The following is a 21085-nucleotide window of genomic DNA, read 5'->3' on the forward strand; positions in this document are numbered from 1 at the left end:
CTACGACTAGTGGGAGTTGGTATGCGGCTCAAAGGAACTACTTGCGCCGCGTCTCACGTAAAAATACAGATTGTGTTGTGAGGACATTCGATTCCTTCAAGGCCAAAAGCACAGAGCAGCCGGAGGAATGGGATGTTGCTTCGGGGAGTGAAAGTGGAGAGGGGAACAGTGTGAGTATTCACTGCAGAGCTTGGAGTCAGTAAGGTTTGTGGACCTCGATGTTAACAGTCTGTGTTGTGTGTTGCGTTCACACACACGTCAGATATGAGAGAGAGAGAGAGAGAGAGAGAGAGAGAGAGAGAGAGAGAGAGAGAGAGAGAGAGAGAGAGAGAGAGAGAGAGAGAGAGAGAGAGAGGCTCTTTCTTGTGCAGTGGCTCTGCTCCACGCCGGGAGCTGAAGGGCCGTCCCTCGGGTCCTTTACTCAGCAGACGAGGCAGAGTGTTTCCCCGGGGCTTTGCAGGGGAGTTCATATCCTCGTTACCACGGCGAAAAGGTAAGCTAAGCTCGCCTGTCACTCCAGATCACTTGGAGTATGAAGCATGGCTCAAAATCCAAAACGACTAACGTGTTATTTAGCAGAAGAGACTTCCACTGCAACTCTCACTGCTTTTAAATCCAGGCTATTGAAGTATTCATATCTCACACGGCACTGTAACTTCTATTCTTGTATCTTTACTTTTAATGTCTGTTTTGAAATGCCATTTTCTTAATGTCTTTCATTTTTGTAAAGCACTTTGAATTGTGTTGAAAGCAGATGTATAAATAAACTTGCCTTGCCTTGTTACAGTAGTAACCAATCCAGATTCCGCTTATTCACAGATTTCATATTTGTCTTTCATGTTAGTTCTTGTTTTCCCATCTCTTGCGTAGCAGCACTGAGAGAGGCCTCGCTGAGGGTGCCGCAGCAGAAGGAGCATGTTGGGGTACATCCTGTTTAATTAGCCAATCAGAATACGGCTGTAATCATCTCCAGAAAACAGCACGTACACACTAACTAGGAGATTTTGGTTTTGGTTATTTCAGGCTAAGGATTGGATTCACCCCCCCTGCACGACCTCGCTGGACATGACCGTGGAGGTACAGGGGCCCCTGGGTGCCACTAACCTGGCTTATGGTGCTCATGGCTCTCATGTAGCTCTCGTTTCTCGAGCGAAATTTAGGCGAGGCCAGCAGCCCTGCCGGGTCCAAGCTGTCCAGACTCCTATTGATGGAAACCTCACTCACCGCCCGCAGGTAGCTGTGACTCCGGATCTGAAGCTTTGGCGAATGCTCCGTGGAAATCCTGCAGAAAGAGAGACAAGAAAATAATGTTAGAGGATATAATCTGCTCTCCTGCTGATGCTCAGGTGTATATCAGTATGTAGTGTCTCTACTTTAAAGAGTCCTCTCCTGCTGATGTTCAGGTGTATATCAGTATGTAGTGTCTCTACTTTAAAGAGTCCTCTCCTGCTGATGTTCAGGTGTATATCAGTATGTAGTGTCTCTACTTTAAAGAGTCCTCTCCTGCTGATGTTCAGGTGTATATCAGTATGTAGTGTCTCTACTTTAAAGAGTCCTCTCCTGCTGATGTTCAGGTGTATATCAGTATGTAGTGTCTCTACTTTAAAGAGTCCTCTCCTGCTGATGTTCAGGTGTATATCAGTATGTAGTGTCTCTACTTTAAAGAGTCCTCTCCTGCTGATGTTCAGGTGTATATCAGTATGTAGTGTCTCTACTTTAAAGAGTCCTCTCCTGCTGATGTTCAGGTGTGTATCAGTATGTAGTGTCTCTACTTTAAAGAGTCCTCTCCTGCTGATGTTCAGGTGTATATCAGTATGTAGTGTCTCTACTTTAAAGAGTCCTCTCCTGCTGATGTTCAGGTGTATATCAGTATGTAGTGTCTCTACTTTAAAGAGTCCTCTCCTGCTGATGTTCAGGTGTGTATCAGTATGTAGTGTCTCTACTTTAAAGAGTCCTCTCCTGCTGATGTTCAGGTGTATATCAGTATGTAGTGTCTCTACTTTAAAGAGTCCTCTCCTGCTGATGTTCAGGTGTATATCAGTAGGTAGTGTCTCTACTTTAAAGAGTCCTCTCCTGCTGATGTTCAGGTGTATATCAGTATGTAGTGCCTCTACTTTAAAGAGTCCTCTCCTGCTGATGTTCAGGTGTATATCAGTATGTAGTGTCTCTACTTTAAAGAGTCCTCTCCTGCTGATGTTCAGGTGTATATCAGTATGTAGTGTCTCTACTTTAAAGAGTCCTCTCCTGCTGATGTTCAGGTGTATATCAGTATGTAGTGCCTCTACTTTAAAGAGTCCTCTCCTGCTGATGCTCAGGTGTATATCAGTATGTAGTGCCTCTACTTTAAAGAGTCCTCTCCTGCTGATGTTCAGGTGTATATCAGTATGTAGTGCCTCTACTTTAAAGAGTCCTCTCCTGCTGATGTTCAGGTGTATATCAGTATGTAGTGTCTCTACTTTAAAGAGTCCTCTCCTGAAGTGGAAACAAGAGAGATTACGCGATAAAAAGAGAATGAGAGAAGGTATCTGTAAAGTACTTGGCAGTGTGTGTGAACCCGAAGATACGGATCAATCCACAATTGCTCGAGGAGACACCGTTATCTAATCAACAAGCGCAGGAGTGTTGAGAAGCAGCGGCAGTAGCTTAGGCAGTCTGTCCTTGAGGCACCTTGTAAGCAAGCTCTCACACACTTTAAGGGAAGCATACATGTGTGAGAAACAGGGGGGGGGAACTGTGTGTGTGTGAGGTGTATACATCTAACATCTTCCACATGAAAACACACACACACACACACACACACACACACACACACACACACACACAACACACACACACACACACACACACAACACACACACACACACACACACACACAGAAGATGAATAGGTGTCTCATTATCTCTCACCTGCCTCCAATCTGAGCACTCAGCATGCTATGTAAGTGTGTGTGTGTGTGTGTGTGTGTGTGTGTGTGTGTGTGTGTGTGTGTGTGTGTGTGTGGTGTGTGTGTGGTGTGTGTGTGTGTGTGTGTGTGTGTGTGTGTGTGTGTGTGTGTGTGTGTGTGTGTGTGTGTGTGTTATGTAACAGTTGGATGCCTGCTAAACAATTCATTAATCAGGGGAAATGAAACCTAAAAATCTGAATTACTTTCCTCTTAATGAACATCGTGGCCTAGTAAACCGAAAACAAGACAGATTAAAAGCCTGCTCTCAAAATTCAATATCTCTGCGTCTGACTTTCACTTGTTAGTATATTAAAAGTACACACACACAGACACACACGCGCACACACACACACACAACGCACAACTCATAACTTTCTGCTTCAGGTCAGGTCTGCTTAATTATGTATTCCCGCCCTGAAATAGAGTGTGGTTAGCGCAGCGAGACAAACTAGATTACTCATTCTTGGATGGAAGAATGCGGCGGAGGAAGACGGAGCACTGGAAGGACAGATTGAGATGGGAATAAAGGAAGTGAGTTGGGAATTTTATAATATTAAAATGCACCCCCTTGTAGTCCTCGAGGCTTTTTATATTGAGCAGAATCTACAGAAAGATTCTGTATCGAAGCTTTCAGGGGTTAATAGTTATTTGTTTTAGCAAACCAATTCCTCTATTGTAATATATCAGGTTTCCTATCCAAGTGGTCCAATGTAAACACAACACGGATATGTATTACAGGGTTTAGTTGAATTCTCCATTCTGATTGGTCAATTTGGACATTCACAAGGTCTGCTTTTTTGCTTTGGAGGATATAGGGACTAGGTGAAGTCATATCATACGCAGAAAGATGTCCGGTCAATTTAACGTCAACTATGGCAAAAAAAACAACAACAGAAGAATAGAGACAGGAAGTAAACATTAAATAGAACAGCAGAAGAAGACAGACAGGAAGTAAACATTAAAGGGAACAGTAGAAGAAGACAGACAGGAAGTAAACACTAAAGGGAAACAGTAGAAGAAGACAGACAGGAAGTAAACATTAAAGGGAACAGTAGAAGAAGACAGAGAGGAAGTAAACACTAAGGGAACAACAGAAGAAGAAAGACAGGAAGTAAACACTAAAGGAAACAGCAGAAGGACATGAAAGTAAACACGTAAGGGAACAACAGAAGAAGATAGACAGGAAGTAACACTAAAGGGAACAGCAAGAAGAAGACAGAGAGGAAGTAAACACTAAAGGGAACCGTAGAAGAAGACAGAGAGGAAGTAAAACACTAATGGAACAGCAGAAGAAGAAGACAGACAGGAAGTAAACACTTAATGGGAACAGCAGAAGAAAGAAGAGAAGACAGGACCAGGAAGTAAACACTAAGGGAACAGTAGAAGAAGACAGACAGGAAGTAAACACTTAAGGGAACAGCAGAAGAAAGACAGAAACAGGAAGTAAACACTAAAGGAACAGCAGAAGAGACAGACAGGAAGTAAACACTAAAGGGAACAGCAGAAGAAGACAGACAGGAAGTAAACACTTAAGGGAACAGAAGAAGAACAGGACGTAAACACTAAAGGGAACAGAAGAAGACAGGAAGTAAACACTAAAGGGAACATCAGAAGACAGGAAGTAAACACGTAACGGTAACAACATAAGAAGACCGAGAGGAAGTAAACACTAAAGGGAACAACAGAAGACAAGAAGTAAACACTAAAGGGAACAACAGAAGACAGGAAGTAAACACTAACGGGAACACCGAAGGCAGGAAGTACACACTAAAGGGGAACAGCAGAAGACAGGAAGTAAACACGTAAGGTAACAACAGAAGAAGACAGAGAGGAATTAAACACTAAAGGGAACAACAGAAGACAGGAACGTAAACACTAAAGGGAAACAGAACAGAAGACAGGAAGTAACACTAACGGGAAACAACAGAAGACAGGAAGTAAACACTAAAGGGAACAGCAGAAGAAGACATACAGGAAGTAACACTAAAGGGAAAGTAGAAGAAGATGGAGAGGAAGTAAAACACAAAGGGAAACAGCAGAAGAAGACATACAGGAAGTAAACACTAAATGGAACAGCAGAAGAAGACGGAGAGGAAGTAAACACTAAAGGGAACAGCAGAAGAAAGACGGAGAGAAGTAAACACTAACGGGAAACAACAGAAGACAGGAAGTAAACACTTAAGGGAACATTAGAAGAAGACAGACAGGAAGTAAACACTTAAGGGAACAGTAGAAGAAGACAGACAGGAAGTAAACACTTAAGGGAACAGTAGTAGAAGACAGACAGGAAGTAAACACTTAAGGGAACATTAGAAGAAGACAGACAGGAAGTAAACACTTAAGGGAACAGTAGAAGACAGGAAGTAAACACGTAAGGTAACAGCAGAAGAAGACCGAGAGGAAGTAAACACTAACGGGAACAACAGAAGACAGGAAGAAACACTAAAGGAACAGCAGAAGAAGACATACAGGGAAGTAAACACTAAAGGGGACAGTTGAAGAAGATGGAGAGGAAGTAAACACTAAAGGGAACAGCAGAAGACAGAAAGTAAACACTTAAGGGAACATCAGAAGAAGACATACAGGAAGTAAACACTAAAGGGAACAGCAGAAGAAGACGGAGAGGAAGTAAACACTAAGGGAACAGCAGAAAGAAGACGGAGAGGAGTAAACACTAAAGGGAACCGCAGAAGAAGATGGACAGGAAGTAAACACTAAAGGGAACAGCAGAAGAAGACAGACAGGAAGTAAACACTAACGGGAACAACAGAAGACAGAAAGTAAACACTAACGGGAACAACAGAAGACAGGAAGTAAACACTAAGGGAACAGCAGAAGAAGACAGACAGGAAGTAAACACTAACGGGAACAACAGAAGACAGGAAGTAAACACTAAAAGGGAACAGCAGAAGAAGACATACAGGAAGTAACACTAAAGGGAACCGCAGAAGAAGATGGACAGGAAGTAAACACTAAAGGGAACAGCAGAAGAAGACGGAGAGGAAGTAAACACTAAAGGGAACCGCAGAAGAAGATGGACAGGAAGTAAACACTAACGGGAACAGCAGAAGAAGACAGACAGGAAGTAAACACTAACGGGAACAACAGAAGACAGGAAGTAAACACTAAAGGGAACAGCAGAAGAAGATAGATAGGAAGTAAACACTAACGGGAACAACAGAAGACAGGAAGTAAACACTAAAGGGAACAGCAGAAGAAGATAGATAGGAAGTAAACACTAACGGGAACAACAGAAGACAGGAAGTAAACACTAACGGGAACAACAGAAGACAGGAAGTAAACACTAAAGGGAACAGCAGAAGAAGACAGACAGGAAGTAAACACTAAAGGGAACAGCAGAAGATAGGGAAGTGAACACTAAAGGGAACAGCAGAAGATAGGAAGTGAACACTAAAGGGAACAGCAGAAGAAGACAGACAGGAAGTAAACACTAAAGGGAACAACAGAAGAAGACAGACAGGAAGTAAACACTAAAGGGAACAGCAGAAGATAGGAAGTGAACACTAAAGGGAACAGCAGAAGATAGGAAGTGAACACTAAAGGGAACAGCAGAAGAAGATAGATAGGAAGTAAACACTAAAGGGAACAGCAGAAGAAGACGACATACAGGAAGTAAACACTAAAGGGAACAGTAGAAGAAGACAGAGAGGAAGTAAACACTAACGGAAACAACAGAAGACAGGAAGTAAACACTAAAGGGAACAGTAGAAGAAGACAGACAGGAAGTAAACACTAAAGGGAACAACAGAAGAAGACGACATACAGGAAGTAAACAGTAAAGGGAACAGCAGAAGAAGATAGATAGGAAGTAAACACTAAAGGGAACAGCAGAAGAAGACGACATACAGGAAGTAAACACTAAAGGGAACAGTAGAAGAAGACAGACAGGAAGTAAACAGTAAAGGGAACAGCAGAAGAAGACACATTTTCTTCCTCGTGCTCTCTACACTTATAGTTCAACTGAGGAAATGAAAAGGTACATCTGTACATTTGAGCCCTCAGCGATCTCTTTGAATCCTCCACATGCTTCCTGTAGTCTGTGACATGTCAAGTGAAGCAGGAATCTACCCGCTCTATTATCTCCCTTCACATCTCCTCCTGATTTCCCAGCGGTCTGATTGTCGGCAGCAGCAATTACGTCTTTTGTGGGAACTTGAATGGCAGCACTCGCTTGTAATCAGCATCACCTGAAGGGGGGGAGTTCAGTGTGTCCCCGGGTCTGAGGAACAAGTGACATTAATGAATACATGTTCCTCTCCGTCGCCAGGGGTCGGTGGCAAAGCCCTCGGTTGATTCAAACTGCGACACTTCCCGTAATCCTGGATCTTGAGAAATGGCTGCCGTGTCTTTGGCTCCGCTCCAAATATGACTTTTCGTCGTGTGCTTTTAACCTCGTCCGTCTTGCACTATTTCCATTCTATTGTATTTGTATTTACTTGTTATATTTGATCTGTAAATAAAGGTATTCTGATTCTCTCACACACGCATTTTATCGTTCTCTTTTATCCTTTCGCCTTTATCTAGTCGTCTTTCATCCTTTCTTTATAACTAAGCTGTTGATGTGTTGTGATTTTAAAAAGGTGTCCGTTATCATCTGGCCGAGGACATGATCAATGTTGGCTAAAGCTGCAACATTTACTATTTGTTGTGATCAATGGGGACTGTCCACGATGCGATACACACATCCACTAAACCAAAGTCTCTCACCGTGCTAAGTAGGGATGGGTATCGTTAAGGTTTTATCGATACCGCTTATCGATCCGGTCTTTTAGCGGTACTCTTATCGGTTCTTTTGGAGAGAAAAATAAGGTAAACTAACTAAACAAATTGTGAATAAAACTAGCATTGCTTTCTATTTAAATTAAATACATAATATTTCACATCAAAAGAAACAACAACGTTTTAACAAATGGTATTAAATAATCTGAAGACAGAACTGTAAACAGAATAGCTGAGACTTTAACAAAATAAATAACTCGGTTTCCTCTAATCATTAACCCATGTTTGTATCATTGAGTTAACTCCGTGTGTTGCTGCTAGCACACAGAACACCTGACGTGGAAATGTTCCTCGTGGACGGGCTACAGAGCGGCTGGAGAGACGGTGGAACCCGGTGCATTCCTCCGTCTGGATGTGGAGCACTTTTGATAAATGTTTAGACAAATAGCTCGTGTTGCCGCCCTGACATGCTGAACTCTTATTGCACTTTAGGCAACGAGCATCGAGACGGGTAAAGTTTAACCACCTCGGAGCGCGTTCTCTCCGCCGTCTCCTCCGTGTGTGTGTGTGTGTTGCTGCATGTAGCAGCTGCGTGTGTGTAAACCGCCCCGCCCCCTCGCACACAGACGGGAGAGAGAGAGATCTCTCGTCTGGATTGGAAAGATCGAAAATACTAAAAATAATCATAGTCGCATTTTGCAGTCTTTCTGCGTATTAGAAACGGAGTTGGCGACACTAAAACTCCAATATAATGTGTGTGTAGCAATAATACACATGACATATCTTGTACATGTCTCCAGTACCGATAAAAAGACCGATAACGTCGGAGCTTAACGGTACCACGGTCTTTAATAACTCAGCCCGGGGCTAATAGGAAATGAGTTATCTGTTTTATTTGTTCTATATATTCATGTTGCATTGTTGGAGGAGGAGCCTGGGACGTCAGATTTCCATTCACATATCTACACTGAATGTACACATGACAATACAAGCCTTGAATGCTGGAATCTGTTTTCTCCATCATTTTCCCCTTGATTGCTTCACCTCATCTTTCCTGTCACTCAGATCCGTTTTATCCTCAGTTTTCTCCGTCCCTATCCTCCACTTCCTTTCTCCCCTTCTCTTCGTCATCGCCTCAATAAAAGCCTTTAAAGTGATGACTGTGATTCGAGGGAGGGAAGGACAGAAAAAGACAAAGATGTGATTACGGCAAACCCATTATTCAGGATGTCTGTTCTCGCTGAGACGTAAAAAGAAACAGGATAAAATCTGGGCCAGGAATAAATGAATTTGCCGCAAAAAGAAATTGTTTCGGGGACAAGAAAGGATGTCATTTTCTCCTGAGCTTGTTTGTCTGCCAGGAATACATCGCGGCCATTTAAATGCATGCGTTATCTGTGCGCCGTGTTTTAATAAGGAGGCAGGTTAGCAGTGGGTGAGAGTAAACAAATCTTCTGAGGAGCAATCGTCCTCTTGGCAAGGTCACAGGATGGATTCGGAAACATATGGATGAACAAAGCTGAATATTAAAGAGCCTCTTTCCTGTAAGGTGTTATATAGGCTTGTTTAAAGCATGGAAACATGTCAACGCAAAGGCACTAAATACAAATATACACCTGAAAATGAGCAGAATATGGCCCCTTTAAGTCGTATGACGTAAGATGACTTGAGCCAACTTAAGTATATTTGTATTTTTTGAAGGAATATCCTGTTACATTTGGGTAAGGAAGAATTTAACCCATGTTAACTTGTCACTTTAACTTATTCCGCACTTTATAACTTAGATGATGACCAAATATGTATATGTATATATGCTGACAGTTATTTTACTCTTATTTGTATTTATCTCCTATTTTCATAGTCTTTTATTATTATTATCATTATTTCCTTGATTTTATGTTATTTATTATTTATTTTAGATGTTATTGATCTGTGTGAATCTTTGCTGTACTGTTTTTTTTCACGCTTACCCTGTTGCTGCTTTGTACAACTGAATTTCCCCTCGGGGATTAATAAAGGTTCATCTTATCTTATTTATAGTAAATTAATTGGAAGTTCTGTTTCTTAAATCTTGTTTTTATTATCAGATTCTTTTCCTTACATTTTGGAAATTAGTAATACTAACATTGTACTGAACAAAGGGTGTTGCTTCAACATAGCTACATAAAAACAATTATACAGATTAAAAGAAACAATTGTCCTGTCTTAACTTGCAGTATTCATCATTTAATAATAATAATAATAATAATGCATTACATTTTTTATTAGAGCGGTTTTACAGGTGCTCAAAGTGCTTTACAATTACACATTACACATATTAGACATGTACCGTACTTTCCGGACTATAAAGCGCACCTGCATATAAGCCGCAGCAGCTAAACTGTCCGTCTGTCTTGCTCTCGTTCTGTCTCTCGGTTCCACTTTTACTTTGGCGCGCTACCTGTCTCACTCTTTTCCGGCCTCCAGTTTTTCCTGCCGCCGCTTAGAGGCCGCTTAGAGGTGGCGGGCGCGGACCGGTCCTAGAGCCCGTAGAGTTAACGGTGGTTAATTTTACCTGTAAGATCCATAGATTTAGGAGGTTCCCTAGTGGCCGTTAGCTGTACAAAAAAAATGGGGAAAAAAGTCGCGGTTTATAGTCCGAAAAGTACGGTAAATGTCATGACTGTGGACACTACCCACAGGAGTGTCTTGCCCAAGGACACAACGGCCTGACGCAGCGGCGGCCGAGGCGGGTTTCGAACTGGAGTTCCCCAACGCCCCTTGATCTGATGACCAACGCTCTAACCACTGCACCAAAAACACAAAACCGTTTTTCAGCAGTTATAGATTACTATGGAGATTTAAGCTGTGCTCACTTTTGGTTTTACTTTGAAATAAAGTGATAGAAATTAGATAAAACTTGCAAAGTAGAAGAAATCCGAATGGTCCTTTACTTCATCCACATGTTTTTCCACTAACTGTCTGAGTATGATATTAACTCATTACAAAAAAACAACAACAATATTTTCCATCTTACTGAAACACTGGAGAAATTGGGGACTCGAGTGTTATGTATCAGCATGGGGCTGATAAACTGTGTACTATACAGAGAAGAGAGGAACACCAGTGGGGGGTCGCACACACACACACACACACACACACACACACACACACACACACACACACACACACACACACACACACACACACACACACACACACACACACACACACACACACACAGAATGAGGAGGGAGCCGCTGATGTCTCCTTTTCACACTGTGCTTTCAGTCTGTGTTCAACTGGTTTAAAAGAGAATATATTAGGTTTTAAATGAGTATTTAGTGTCTCTACTGGGACATGTCTCCATGGCGATGTCACTATGTTGTGGGACTTATTTATTTATTTGTTTATTCCACACATGGCAGTTATTTTAAAACAAAACATGTACACTTACACTGGTTGTTTTGTTTCTTTTGTTATAGCGCATGGTGGAAAGGAGCAGGGAGAATCTTATTTGACCGGCCCTTCTTAGAAAGAAATCTAAATGAAACAACCATAGAAAAGTCAAATAAAAGCAATATTCTTTCAGCTGCTTACAAATACTGAAACATAAAACCATCAAAAGTCAACTTCATACTTAATTACGCTTTCTTTATGCATTTTCTTAAACATACAAAATGTCTTACAGCCCTGTAAATAACTCGGCAAAGAATTAACTTCTTTACGCCGACTTAGCAAACAAAGGAGTCCAATGGAGGGGATGTAGCCTCTGCAGGCCGTTTACATGCACACACACCTATGTGACACGCTGAAGGAACGAGTCCATGCTGAGCAGAGAAAGTCATAGCAACTAGAAACATCTCTCGATGGATGACGTTGTTCTTTTTACCCTCATGTCTTGCAGAAGAAAAGAGAAAATCCTTGAAATGTTCTCAACCCACGCCGAACATCATGACAGCTTGGCTTTACACTTTCAAAGACACTTCGACAGGGATTATGTATTTTCAATCTTTGTCTGTTCGATGTGTTGGTGCTGGAGAGTCCAAGGCCAGCGGTGAAGTTAAGTGTGTGTGTGTGTGTGTGTGTGTGTGTGTGTGTGTGTGTGTGTGTGTGTGTGTGTGTGTGTGTGTGTGTGTGTGTGTGTGTGTGTGTGTGTGTGTGTGTGTGTGTGTGTGTGTGTGTGTGTGAGGTGTAAACACAGAACAGGTAATAAAGCTGAGAGTCCGGAATCACCTCCATCTCTTTGTCCACTTTCTTCCTTTCATTCCCGTCATCTGTCAAATCTAATTAACTATCCAACTATGTGCAATATATATATATATATATATATATATATATATATGCCGTAATAACTGTGCAATATATACCTGGCTGCTATATGTCTTAATGTGTGCATATATATATACATGTGAACAAATAATCAGTTTATATAAAACGTACTTGAGCGTGGTCATCTCGGTGAGGGAGGGCTGTGTCGCCTTCAGGTAACTCGCCCGCCGCGCCTGAACCTTTGGGGACGGCTTCGGGCTGCAGTCCGAGTCTCCGCTGTCTTCTTCGGCCATGGCTCTGATGTAGCTGCCGCTGCGCATCCGCCGGCACGGGATCTCATCGTCCTTCCCCAGCGGAGAGAAGCCGCTCCAGTCATCCTGAGGCACCTGTGGAGAGGAGGGGGAGATAAACAATACACTTTATTCAATATAATAAACGTTATTGATACTGTATCGCCGCTTTCACGCTGGACGCGGCCCAAAGTGCTTTATGGCAGAAAAGGACAATAACGCATGAGGAACATAATTAAACACAAGGTATAAACAAACAAAGAGTTCTATCACTGAACCATAAAACAATAAAACATGATACTAAAAGGAAGATAAGGGGCTCCAGACACGAGAGCATCGTTTTCTTCCCTGCGCCGATATGACCGTTTCTCACAGCGCGACGTAATGTGTAGAAATGCAGGATCATACCATCAGCCTTTGAGCGCCGGAGGCCTCGTTTTGTCTGCAGGAAATCAAATGTTGAGATCCCTGGCCCCCGTCTGCTCGTCTGACTTTTCACACACACTAATGAAGTTAAAGAATAACAGGAGGTAAAAGCTTTCGCCCATTTCTAACGGAGAGAGAGAGAGAAACAAAGGGGGGGTTTGTTCACTGCAGACTCAACGTGAGAGGCTGTTAGGCACCAGCTCTGAAGTGAGAGAAACGAGTGTGTGTGTGTGTGTGTGTGTGTGTGTGTGTGTGTGTGTGTGTGTGTGTGTGTGTGTGTGTGTGTGTGTGTGTGTGTGTGTGTGTGTGTGTGTGTGTGTGTGACAGAAGAGAGACAGAGCGGGAATCATTCAGCAGAGCGGAGAGTAACCAGGAAACAGAGCTGGGTTTGGTGTCAGGGGCAACGAGAGCCCGCCGTGACACCTCGGGAAACACCGGTCTGTGAGGAGGTCAGATCAGTATGTAGTGTCTCTACTTTAAAGAGTCCTCTCCTGCTGATGTTCAGGTGTACATCAGTATGTAGTGTCTCTACTTTAAAGAGTCCTCTCCTGCTGATGTTCAGGTGTATATCAGTATGTAGTGTCTCTACTTTAAAGAGTCCTCTCCTGCTGATATTCAGGTGTATATCAGTATGTAGTGTCTCTACTTTAAAGAGTCCTCTCCTGCTGATGTTCAGGTGTATATCAGTATGTAGTGTCTCTACTTTAAAGAGTCCTCTCCTGCTGATGTTCAGGTGTATATCAGTATGTAGTGTCTCTACTTTAAAGAGTCCTCTCCTGCTGATGTTCAGGTGTATATCAGTATGTATCGTCTCTACTTTAAAGAGTCCTCTCCTGCTGATGTTCAGGTGTATATCAGTATGTAGTGTCTCTACTTTAAAGAGTCCTCTCCTGCTGATGTTCAGGTGTATATCAGTACGTAGTGTCTCTACTTTAAAGAGTCCTCTCCTGCTGATGTTCAGGTGTATATCAGAATGTAGGGTCTCTACTTTAAAGAGTCCTCTCCTGCTGATATTCAGGTGTATATCAGTATGTAGTGTCTCTACTTTAAAGAGTCCTCTCCTGCTGATGTTCAGGTGTATATCAGTACGTAGTGTCTCTACTTTAAAGAGTCCTCTCCTGCTGATGTTCAGGTGTATATCAGTACGTAGTGTCTCTACTTTAAAGAGTCCTCTCCTGCTGATGTTCAGGTGTATATCAGTGTGTAGTGTCTCTACTTTAAAGAGTCCTCTCCTGCTGATGTTCAGGTGTATATCAGTGTGTAGTGTCTCTACTTTAAAGAGTCCTCTCCTGCTGATGTTCAGGTGTATATCAGTATGTAGTGTCTCTACTTTAAAGAGTCCTCTCCTGCTGATGTTCAGGTGTATATCAGTATGTAGTGTCTCTACTTTAAAGAGTCCTCTCCTGCTGATGTTCAGGTGTATATCAGTATGTATTGTCTCTACTTTAAAGAGTCCTCTCCTGCTGATGTTCAGGTGTATATCAGTACGTAGTGTCTCTACTTTAAAGAGTCCTCTCCTGCTGATGTTCAGGTGTATATCAGTACGTAGTGTCTCTTCTTTAAAGAGTCCTCTCCTGCTGATGTTCAGGTGTATATCAGTGTGTAGTGTCTCTACTTTAAAGAGTCCTCTCCTGCTGATGTTCAGGTGTATATCAGTGTGTAGTGTCTCTACTTTAAAGAGTCCTCTCCTGCTGATGTTCAGGTGTATATCAGTATGTAGTGTCTCTACTTTAAAGAGTCCTCTCCTGCTGATGTTCAGGTGTATATCAGTATGTAGTGTCTCTACTTTAAAGAGTCCTCTCCTGCTGATGTTCAGGTGTATATCAGTATGTATCGTCTCTACTTTAAAGAGTCCTCTCCTGCTGATGTTCAGGTGTATATCAGTATGTAGTGTCTCTACTTTAAAGAGTCCTCTCCTGCTGATGTTCAGGTGTATATCAGTACGTAGTGTCTCTACTTTAAAGAGTCCTCTCCTGCTGATGTTCAGGTGTATATCAGAATGTAGGGTCTCTACTTTAAAGAGTCCTCTCCTGCTGATATTCAGGTGTATATCAGTATGTAGTGTCTCTACTTTAAAGAGTCCTCTCCTGCTGATGTCCAGGTGTATATCAGTATGTAGTGTCTCTACTTTAAAGAGTCCTCTCCTGCTGATGTCCAGGTGTATATCAGTATGTAGTGTCTCTACTTTAAAGAGTCCTCTCCTGCTGATGTTCAGGTGTATATCAGTATGTAGTGTCTCTACTTTAAAGAGTCCTCTCCTGCTGATGTTCAGGTGTATATCAGTGTGTAGTGTCTCTACTTTAAAGAGTCCTCTCCTGCTGATGTTTATGTTTTTTTTGTCAAAGCACTTCAGATATTCATTGCTATTCTTTCACACACACATACGGGTATTGGGCCGAGTGCGACACCGTACTTCCGGTAGCCGCCATTTCACGCGAGGTGCAAGCTGAATATCATAGTCTATTGCCTTCATCAATATCTAGTCAACTCTAAAATACCACATGTATGCAACGGCATGATAATATTATTGTGACAAGTGGGGTGTTCACCAGGGGCCTGTACTACGAAGCCGGTTCAACCTAACCTGGATATGTTTGAGTTAGCCGGTTGGCCTAATCCAAAACATACGCGCTCTCGCTAAACTGTACTACGACGCTGGTTATCAAGTGGATCGCTCAGCCAGCCGTGTCCTATCTAGTTAGGTGCGCGTTCACATGAGGGTGGTATCTGGAGCATTCGACCAATCACAGACATGGAGAAGCGCACTGACAGCGCAGCGTCATACTTCCTGAATGAAAAGTGAACTTTAATACTAGTCAAAAATGAAGAAGTTAAACTTTAAACATCCATGACTTAAACTCTTGATCAGGATCAAAGCCTCAGAGCTGCAGCTGCAAGGTGAACACAGCTGGGAACAGAACAAGTGTTTGAATGCGTACATTAACAGGTTTATGATATCACTGCCCGTCTAAGACACGATCTGACTTCAATTACATTTGTCTCGAGTATTTCGTCAATTTATGTGTTGCTTAAAATAATACTTCTGCATCCAGTCTGTGACGCTGTGAGTGCTGCACGGCCAGACACGGCTCAGCTGACTCAGATCAGGAGATATGTGATACATTATGAAGTGATATGAATGATAATGGGACACATCGACGTCTGCACTCAGTGTACTTATGTTGTGGCAGCTATTTAAGTGCTTTCTTGACGCTAATGTTATAACAGTCAGACTGCTCTGAAGATGGAGGTGATATTCTATTCATGTTCACGTTCACACAGTCGCTGATTTCTGCCGGCCGTCTTTCCTGCGACGGCAGCTTTTCTGTATTTCCTTTCTCCTGTAATATGACTTGATCGCTTTAAACTCCGCACACTGAGCTCTGATTGGTCAGCAGGCGGTGCTTTCACTGAGTTGAGCTCTTAGCCTGCAACCTAACCTGGTCCGGAGCAGGCTAGCCGCTAAGCATAAGTTACCATGGAGATCTAGCCTGCTAAAAAGAGAACCAGTTCGTAGGACCGGAAAGCCGGAGTTTTCCCTGAAGTTAGCCGCTAAGAGAAAATCCTGCTTCGTAGTATACCCCCCGTGTTTCCAGAAGTTAGACGTAGATGCAGCCAAAATCGATGAAGGCCACTTTCAAGGTTCGTTTTTCCATACATCTGCATCTGTCTGTAAGGGCGATCGGACAACCCACACAGCTCTAGTTCACGCTGGTAACGACCTGGAGCACACCCCTCAAGTCCAGAGATGTCATCCGACGACATGCAGCGATTTCTTCGGTCGTTAATTCAGAAAACAAACCTAGTGCGCTCTGCCTGGCTACGTTAGCTAGCTGTTTATATTAGCACCTCCAGGATATTAGCACCTCCAGGAAAATGGCGTATTTATATATATATATATGGCGCGCGTTGCATTGTGGGTAGCTCGTGACGTCACTGTGTGTGAAACAATCTGGATGTTAAGAGCATTCCATGGAATATAACAACAAGCGTATCTCGAGCCGGTTTCTCAAACTTACCGACCCCGCCTTTAAGTACAGGAGCCGAGTACTTTCTCCATGTGTGTGTACATCACTTATGGATTACAGTTAGCCGCCTCCCTTTGAAGAACCAGCTATGTCTCTTTCAGGCTGGGAGAAATGTGTCTGTCCTACATCCTTCCTTCATCTCCTTGCTCCACTTCTTCAGTCTTTTTAAAATGCAAGGCCACACACAACTTCTTTTATTCTCTCACTTTCTGCCTTTTACTTTCCCCATTGATACCCCTCTCTGCACATGCACACACACACACACACACACACACACACACACACGCACACACACACACACACACACACACACACACACACACACACACACACACACACACACACACACACACACACACACACACACACACACACACACACTTCCCCTTCTATTATCGCTGCCTTTTCTCGCCTTTTCTCTCCTCAGGCGAATATTTGAAACTCACCCCTAAAGTGAGACGTATGCAATCTGAACACACTTTTATCTTTCCCAAAACAGACGAAAGCAGCGAGTAGGATGACGTGTGTGTGTGTGTGTGTGTGTGTGTGTGTGTTGTTGTGTGTGTGTGTGTGTGTGTGTGTGTGTGTGTGTGTGTGTGTGTGTGTGTGTGTGTGTGTGTCCACGTTCAATGCTTTGTGTGATACTCTGAGAGTAGAGAGCCAAAACAGCACTCTCCTGGATAATATATTCTCATTCTCACACACGACAATGAAACCACCAGTACGGTCTTCATGACGGGTGCACGGCCAGGAGGAACATGCTGCTGCTTCAGAAAGGAGCAAATATAAAAACGCAAATGTACCAAAACACAAAAGGAAACATTTTCCCCAACTTGACGAAAAATGTGCAACGCTTACTAAAAGCGGACACGGTATCAATGTTATTCCACGTGACATCCGATCGGCTTTCCTGTGCTTGGGTTTAGAAAATAAAAGATGGGTCTTTGTCATAGTCCACGGATTTAAAATGATGTTTCTGCACAGCCCCCTCAAAAGGATCAGTACAGGGAGTGATAGCACACCTTCCATGCACATGGTAACAGACACGGAGGAACAGGTGACATGTGATGATTTTTTTTTTTTGACAGGGGTGTCCAAACTACGACCCGGGGGCCAAATGCGGCCCGCGGACCATTTTGAATCGGCCCTCGCTCAACAAATTCAAAAGGTATAATGGCTTAAGTATAATAAACCTCCGCTTGTCTTATATTGAGCTCCTTAAATATATATGTTCAAATATATTCATGTGTTAATAAAAATAAATTCAGTCAATTAAAGTTGAAAACATGTTCGAACAAATCTAAGTTGATAAGAACAAAGCCCAATAACTTATTTACATAACAACACCCTTCATATGTCCTCTTACTCTCAGCAGTGTTTCTCAAACTTTTTCATACCAAGGACACTTAACCAATACAAAAACACTCGCGGACCACCTAACTCCACTATTATCCAAAAACACATCGTTTTTTACAAATCGCCTGAAAATGGTACAAACAAGTGGCAACATGTGTGATGAAGGTGTTGCCCTGGGCTATATCATGCAATCGAAAGTGAAACTTAAGCTCGCTCCATTGCGGAGATATTCCCGCGAGAGTGCGGAAAACTTAAATGTATTTATTTATTTCAAATGTGAAATGTTACCAATATACTCACGGACCACTAGGGGGCGCGGACCACACTTTGAGAAGCACTGGTTTAAAGGAATGAGCTGCTAACAAAGTAAATGAACCCTCTGGAGCTGAGATGTGAGTTCAAGTATCAAGTATAATTTACCTACATTGATTTTTCCAACTTATACCTGAACTTTTGAGGCGATATACTTCTCAGTGCTTCTCAAAGTGTGGTCCGCGCCCCACTGGTGGTCCGTGAGCGCCCCTAGTGGTCCGTGAGTATATTGGTACAATTTCACATTTTAAATAAATTAATAAATTAAAGTTTTCCGCACTCTCGCGGGAATATCTCCGCAATGGAGCGAGCTTAAGTTTCACTTTCGATTGCATGATATAGCCCAGCGCAACACCTTCATCACACATGCTGCCACTTGTTTGTACAATTTTCAGGCGATTTGTAATCTGTTCTAGAAAAACGATGTGATTTCGGATATTTGTGGAGTTAGGTGGTCCGCGAGTGTTTTTTTATTGGTTAAGTGTCCTTGGTATGAAAAAGTTTGAGAAACACTGTCTCGTGAGTAGCCCTGCCCTTCGTATATGTTTCTGTGTGTGGCCCTCGGGGAAAAGAGTGTGGACACCCCTCGGGTTCAAGTCAACATGAGAGCAATAACTTGTTGAGGATGAAATGGAGAACCAGAAGCATGGAGGATGAGTTCTCTGTGCTGGATGCTTGATGACGTGCAGAAGGCGTCTTAATAACGTCCTACCTGTAGGAAGTGGCAGGTGCGCCCCTGCTCAGCTTTCACCAGAGCTTTATCTAGGTTCACCGAGGCCTTTTGGTAGACCTCCCTTGCTCTGCTCACCGTCAGAGTGGACGACCACGAGCTCTTCCTCAGCTGCACTTGACCCTCCAACGGGCCGACAAGTTGCAAACCTCCCCCTCCCCCTCCTCCTGCGCACGTGGAGCACTTCACATCGTTGTTGCTGCGCGACGTCTTCAGAGAGTGAGCGCTGATGGTGTTGTAGGACTCCATGAAGTATTGGGACTGCGATTTCTCCGGGTGACGCCCCATAGTCATGACCCCCGACGGACGTCCTCCTCCTCCATGATGATGATGATGGAGACACATGTCGTGGTCCAGAGTGTCGTCGGAACTCCAGTACCCGGAGATGGCGGAGCGCATTTTGGGCTCCGACTTGGATCGATCTTTGCTTTTACTGCGCTTGCTGTGCTTCAGAGTGCCCGAGGACGAGGAAGGCGGGTCGTCAGGGCTGGATTTGCTGCCGTTCATCTTTCCACTTCCTCCTCCTCCTATTCCTCCTCCTCCTCCTATTCCTCCTCCTCCTCCCCCCGAAGGCCCCTCTAAGGAGTGAGACTTGGTGAAAAGCTTCTGTACAGAATGGACGAGATGTCGAATTCGCCCGGGGCTGTCGCTGCGCTGATGCTCCACCGCAGTTCGCTTATACTGTAACGTGTGATACCCTTCGCGCTGCATCGGTGCCTGGCGATCAAACTGCTCCAACAGATTGGCGGGGGTCCGGTTGTTGTTGTTCCCTCCTCCTCCTCCACTCCCTTTAATGCTCCCAGTGTTCCCAGTGTAAGGCACCAGGGCTCCACACTCGTCCTTCAGCTCGTGGTTGGAGCTGTAGTGTCTGCGGGGGAATGTGCAGCTGGAAATATCCGGGTAGGCGCCGCATTCGGAGTGGAAAGAGTTTCGTTGGGGGAATCCAGGGTTGTTGTGGTGGTGGTGGTCTGCGGGGTGAGACTCCCCGGGGTTATTGAGGAAGTAGGAGCGGCGGTCGGAGCGTCCGAGCGTCATGGAGTCGTAGGAGGGGTCGCAGGTCACCGTGTGGTGGAGGCTGCGACTGTTCGACAGGCCTTTCATCGTCATGGTGGCCGAACGACGTGCAACTGGAAGTCTGCACGGGCCCCGAGTCTAGATCTGCGGAGGAAGGGAAGGAAAGGAAATATTAGACTTCAAGCTGGATTTTAAAATAGTACGAGTTGCAGCGGACCTGCAAAGAAAACAAAAAGCATAAACAGACAAACAAGAAGAGAGAGAATTATAAATATCTCATATTGGCAGCCGCTCTTCATCTGCTCTGATTTGAAGAAGACGCAGTTTGGCACTCGTTCACAGATGAGAACACTTGATGACTTGGACCTAGTTTCTAGTCCTTCATAACTTAAAAAAGGAGAATGTCTAAATATAGCCGCCACGTGGCATGTGGTCCCTGACATTACATCTCTTCCACTTCTATGTTTGCAGTGAAGTAGTATCAAGGTATCAAGTAGAGTTCACATCTATTCCTAGCTCAAGAGTGTGTGCTATATTTGTTCAAAGGTATTGTTGGAAATGAGGGTATCGCTAACATCGAAGGAGTCTTTGTCTGTTTGCTCGGGATGCAACTATGTCGTGGTAAGAGTGTAATATTTAGGACACAAGGAAGCTTAATGTTGATGGAAAAAGTTGAGGAAAGAGTTCTTGAGAAATCAGCCATAACAGAGGTTAATACACGGCTTAGTTGAATACTCGATTCTGATTGGTCAATTGGGACATTCTAGAGGTTGTTAATTCTCGAGGTGGGAAGTAGTGGAGTACGAACACTTTGTTACTGTAGTTAAGTACATCGTAGACACAGCGTCCCTCCCTATCTCTCATCAACTTCCAACTAAGGCTCCAGTGGGGACCTTGTTCCCCGAGTGTGCTTCTCCTCCTATGTCTCTTACTCTCTTACTTGCTACCCTTTGCCCTCAACCTGTCCTAAGGGAGTGCTTGTTCTTCCGTCTGT

At 43.6% G+C, this 21085-nt stretch overlaps 1 protein-coding gene across 1 annotated transcript in view; it reads right to left on the bottom strand.

Annotated features, from left to right (window-relative positions):
• The window catches only part of LOC117442982 (disks large-associated protein 1), a 69901-nt gene extending 49671 nt beyond the window's left edge, over nucleotides 1-20230 (bottom strand). Inside the window, 3 exon segments of the mRNA XM_071202528.1 lie at nucleotides 1105-1282; nucleotides 12107-12321; nucleotides 19060-20230. Coding sequence (XP_071058629.1) covers nucleotides 1105-1282; nucleotides 12107-12321; nucleotides 19060-20184 — 1518 coding nt within the window. The 5' untranslated portion in view covers nucleotides 20185-20230.
• Between the last annotated feature and the right edge of the window lie 855 nt (nucleotides 20231-21085).

This window comes from Pseudochaenichthys georgianus, unplaced genomic scaffold, assembly GCF_902827115.2.
Source record: "Pseudochaenichthys georgianus unplaced genomic scaffold, fPseGeo1.2 scaffold_517_arrow_ctg1, whole genome shotgun sequence".
Classification (NCBI taxonomy): Eukaryota; Metazoa; Chordata; class Actinopteri; order Perciformes; family Channichthyidae; genus Pseudochaenichthys; species Pseudochaenichthys georgianus.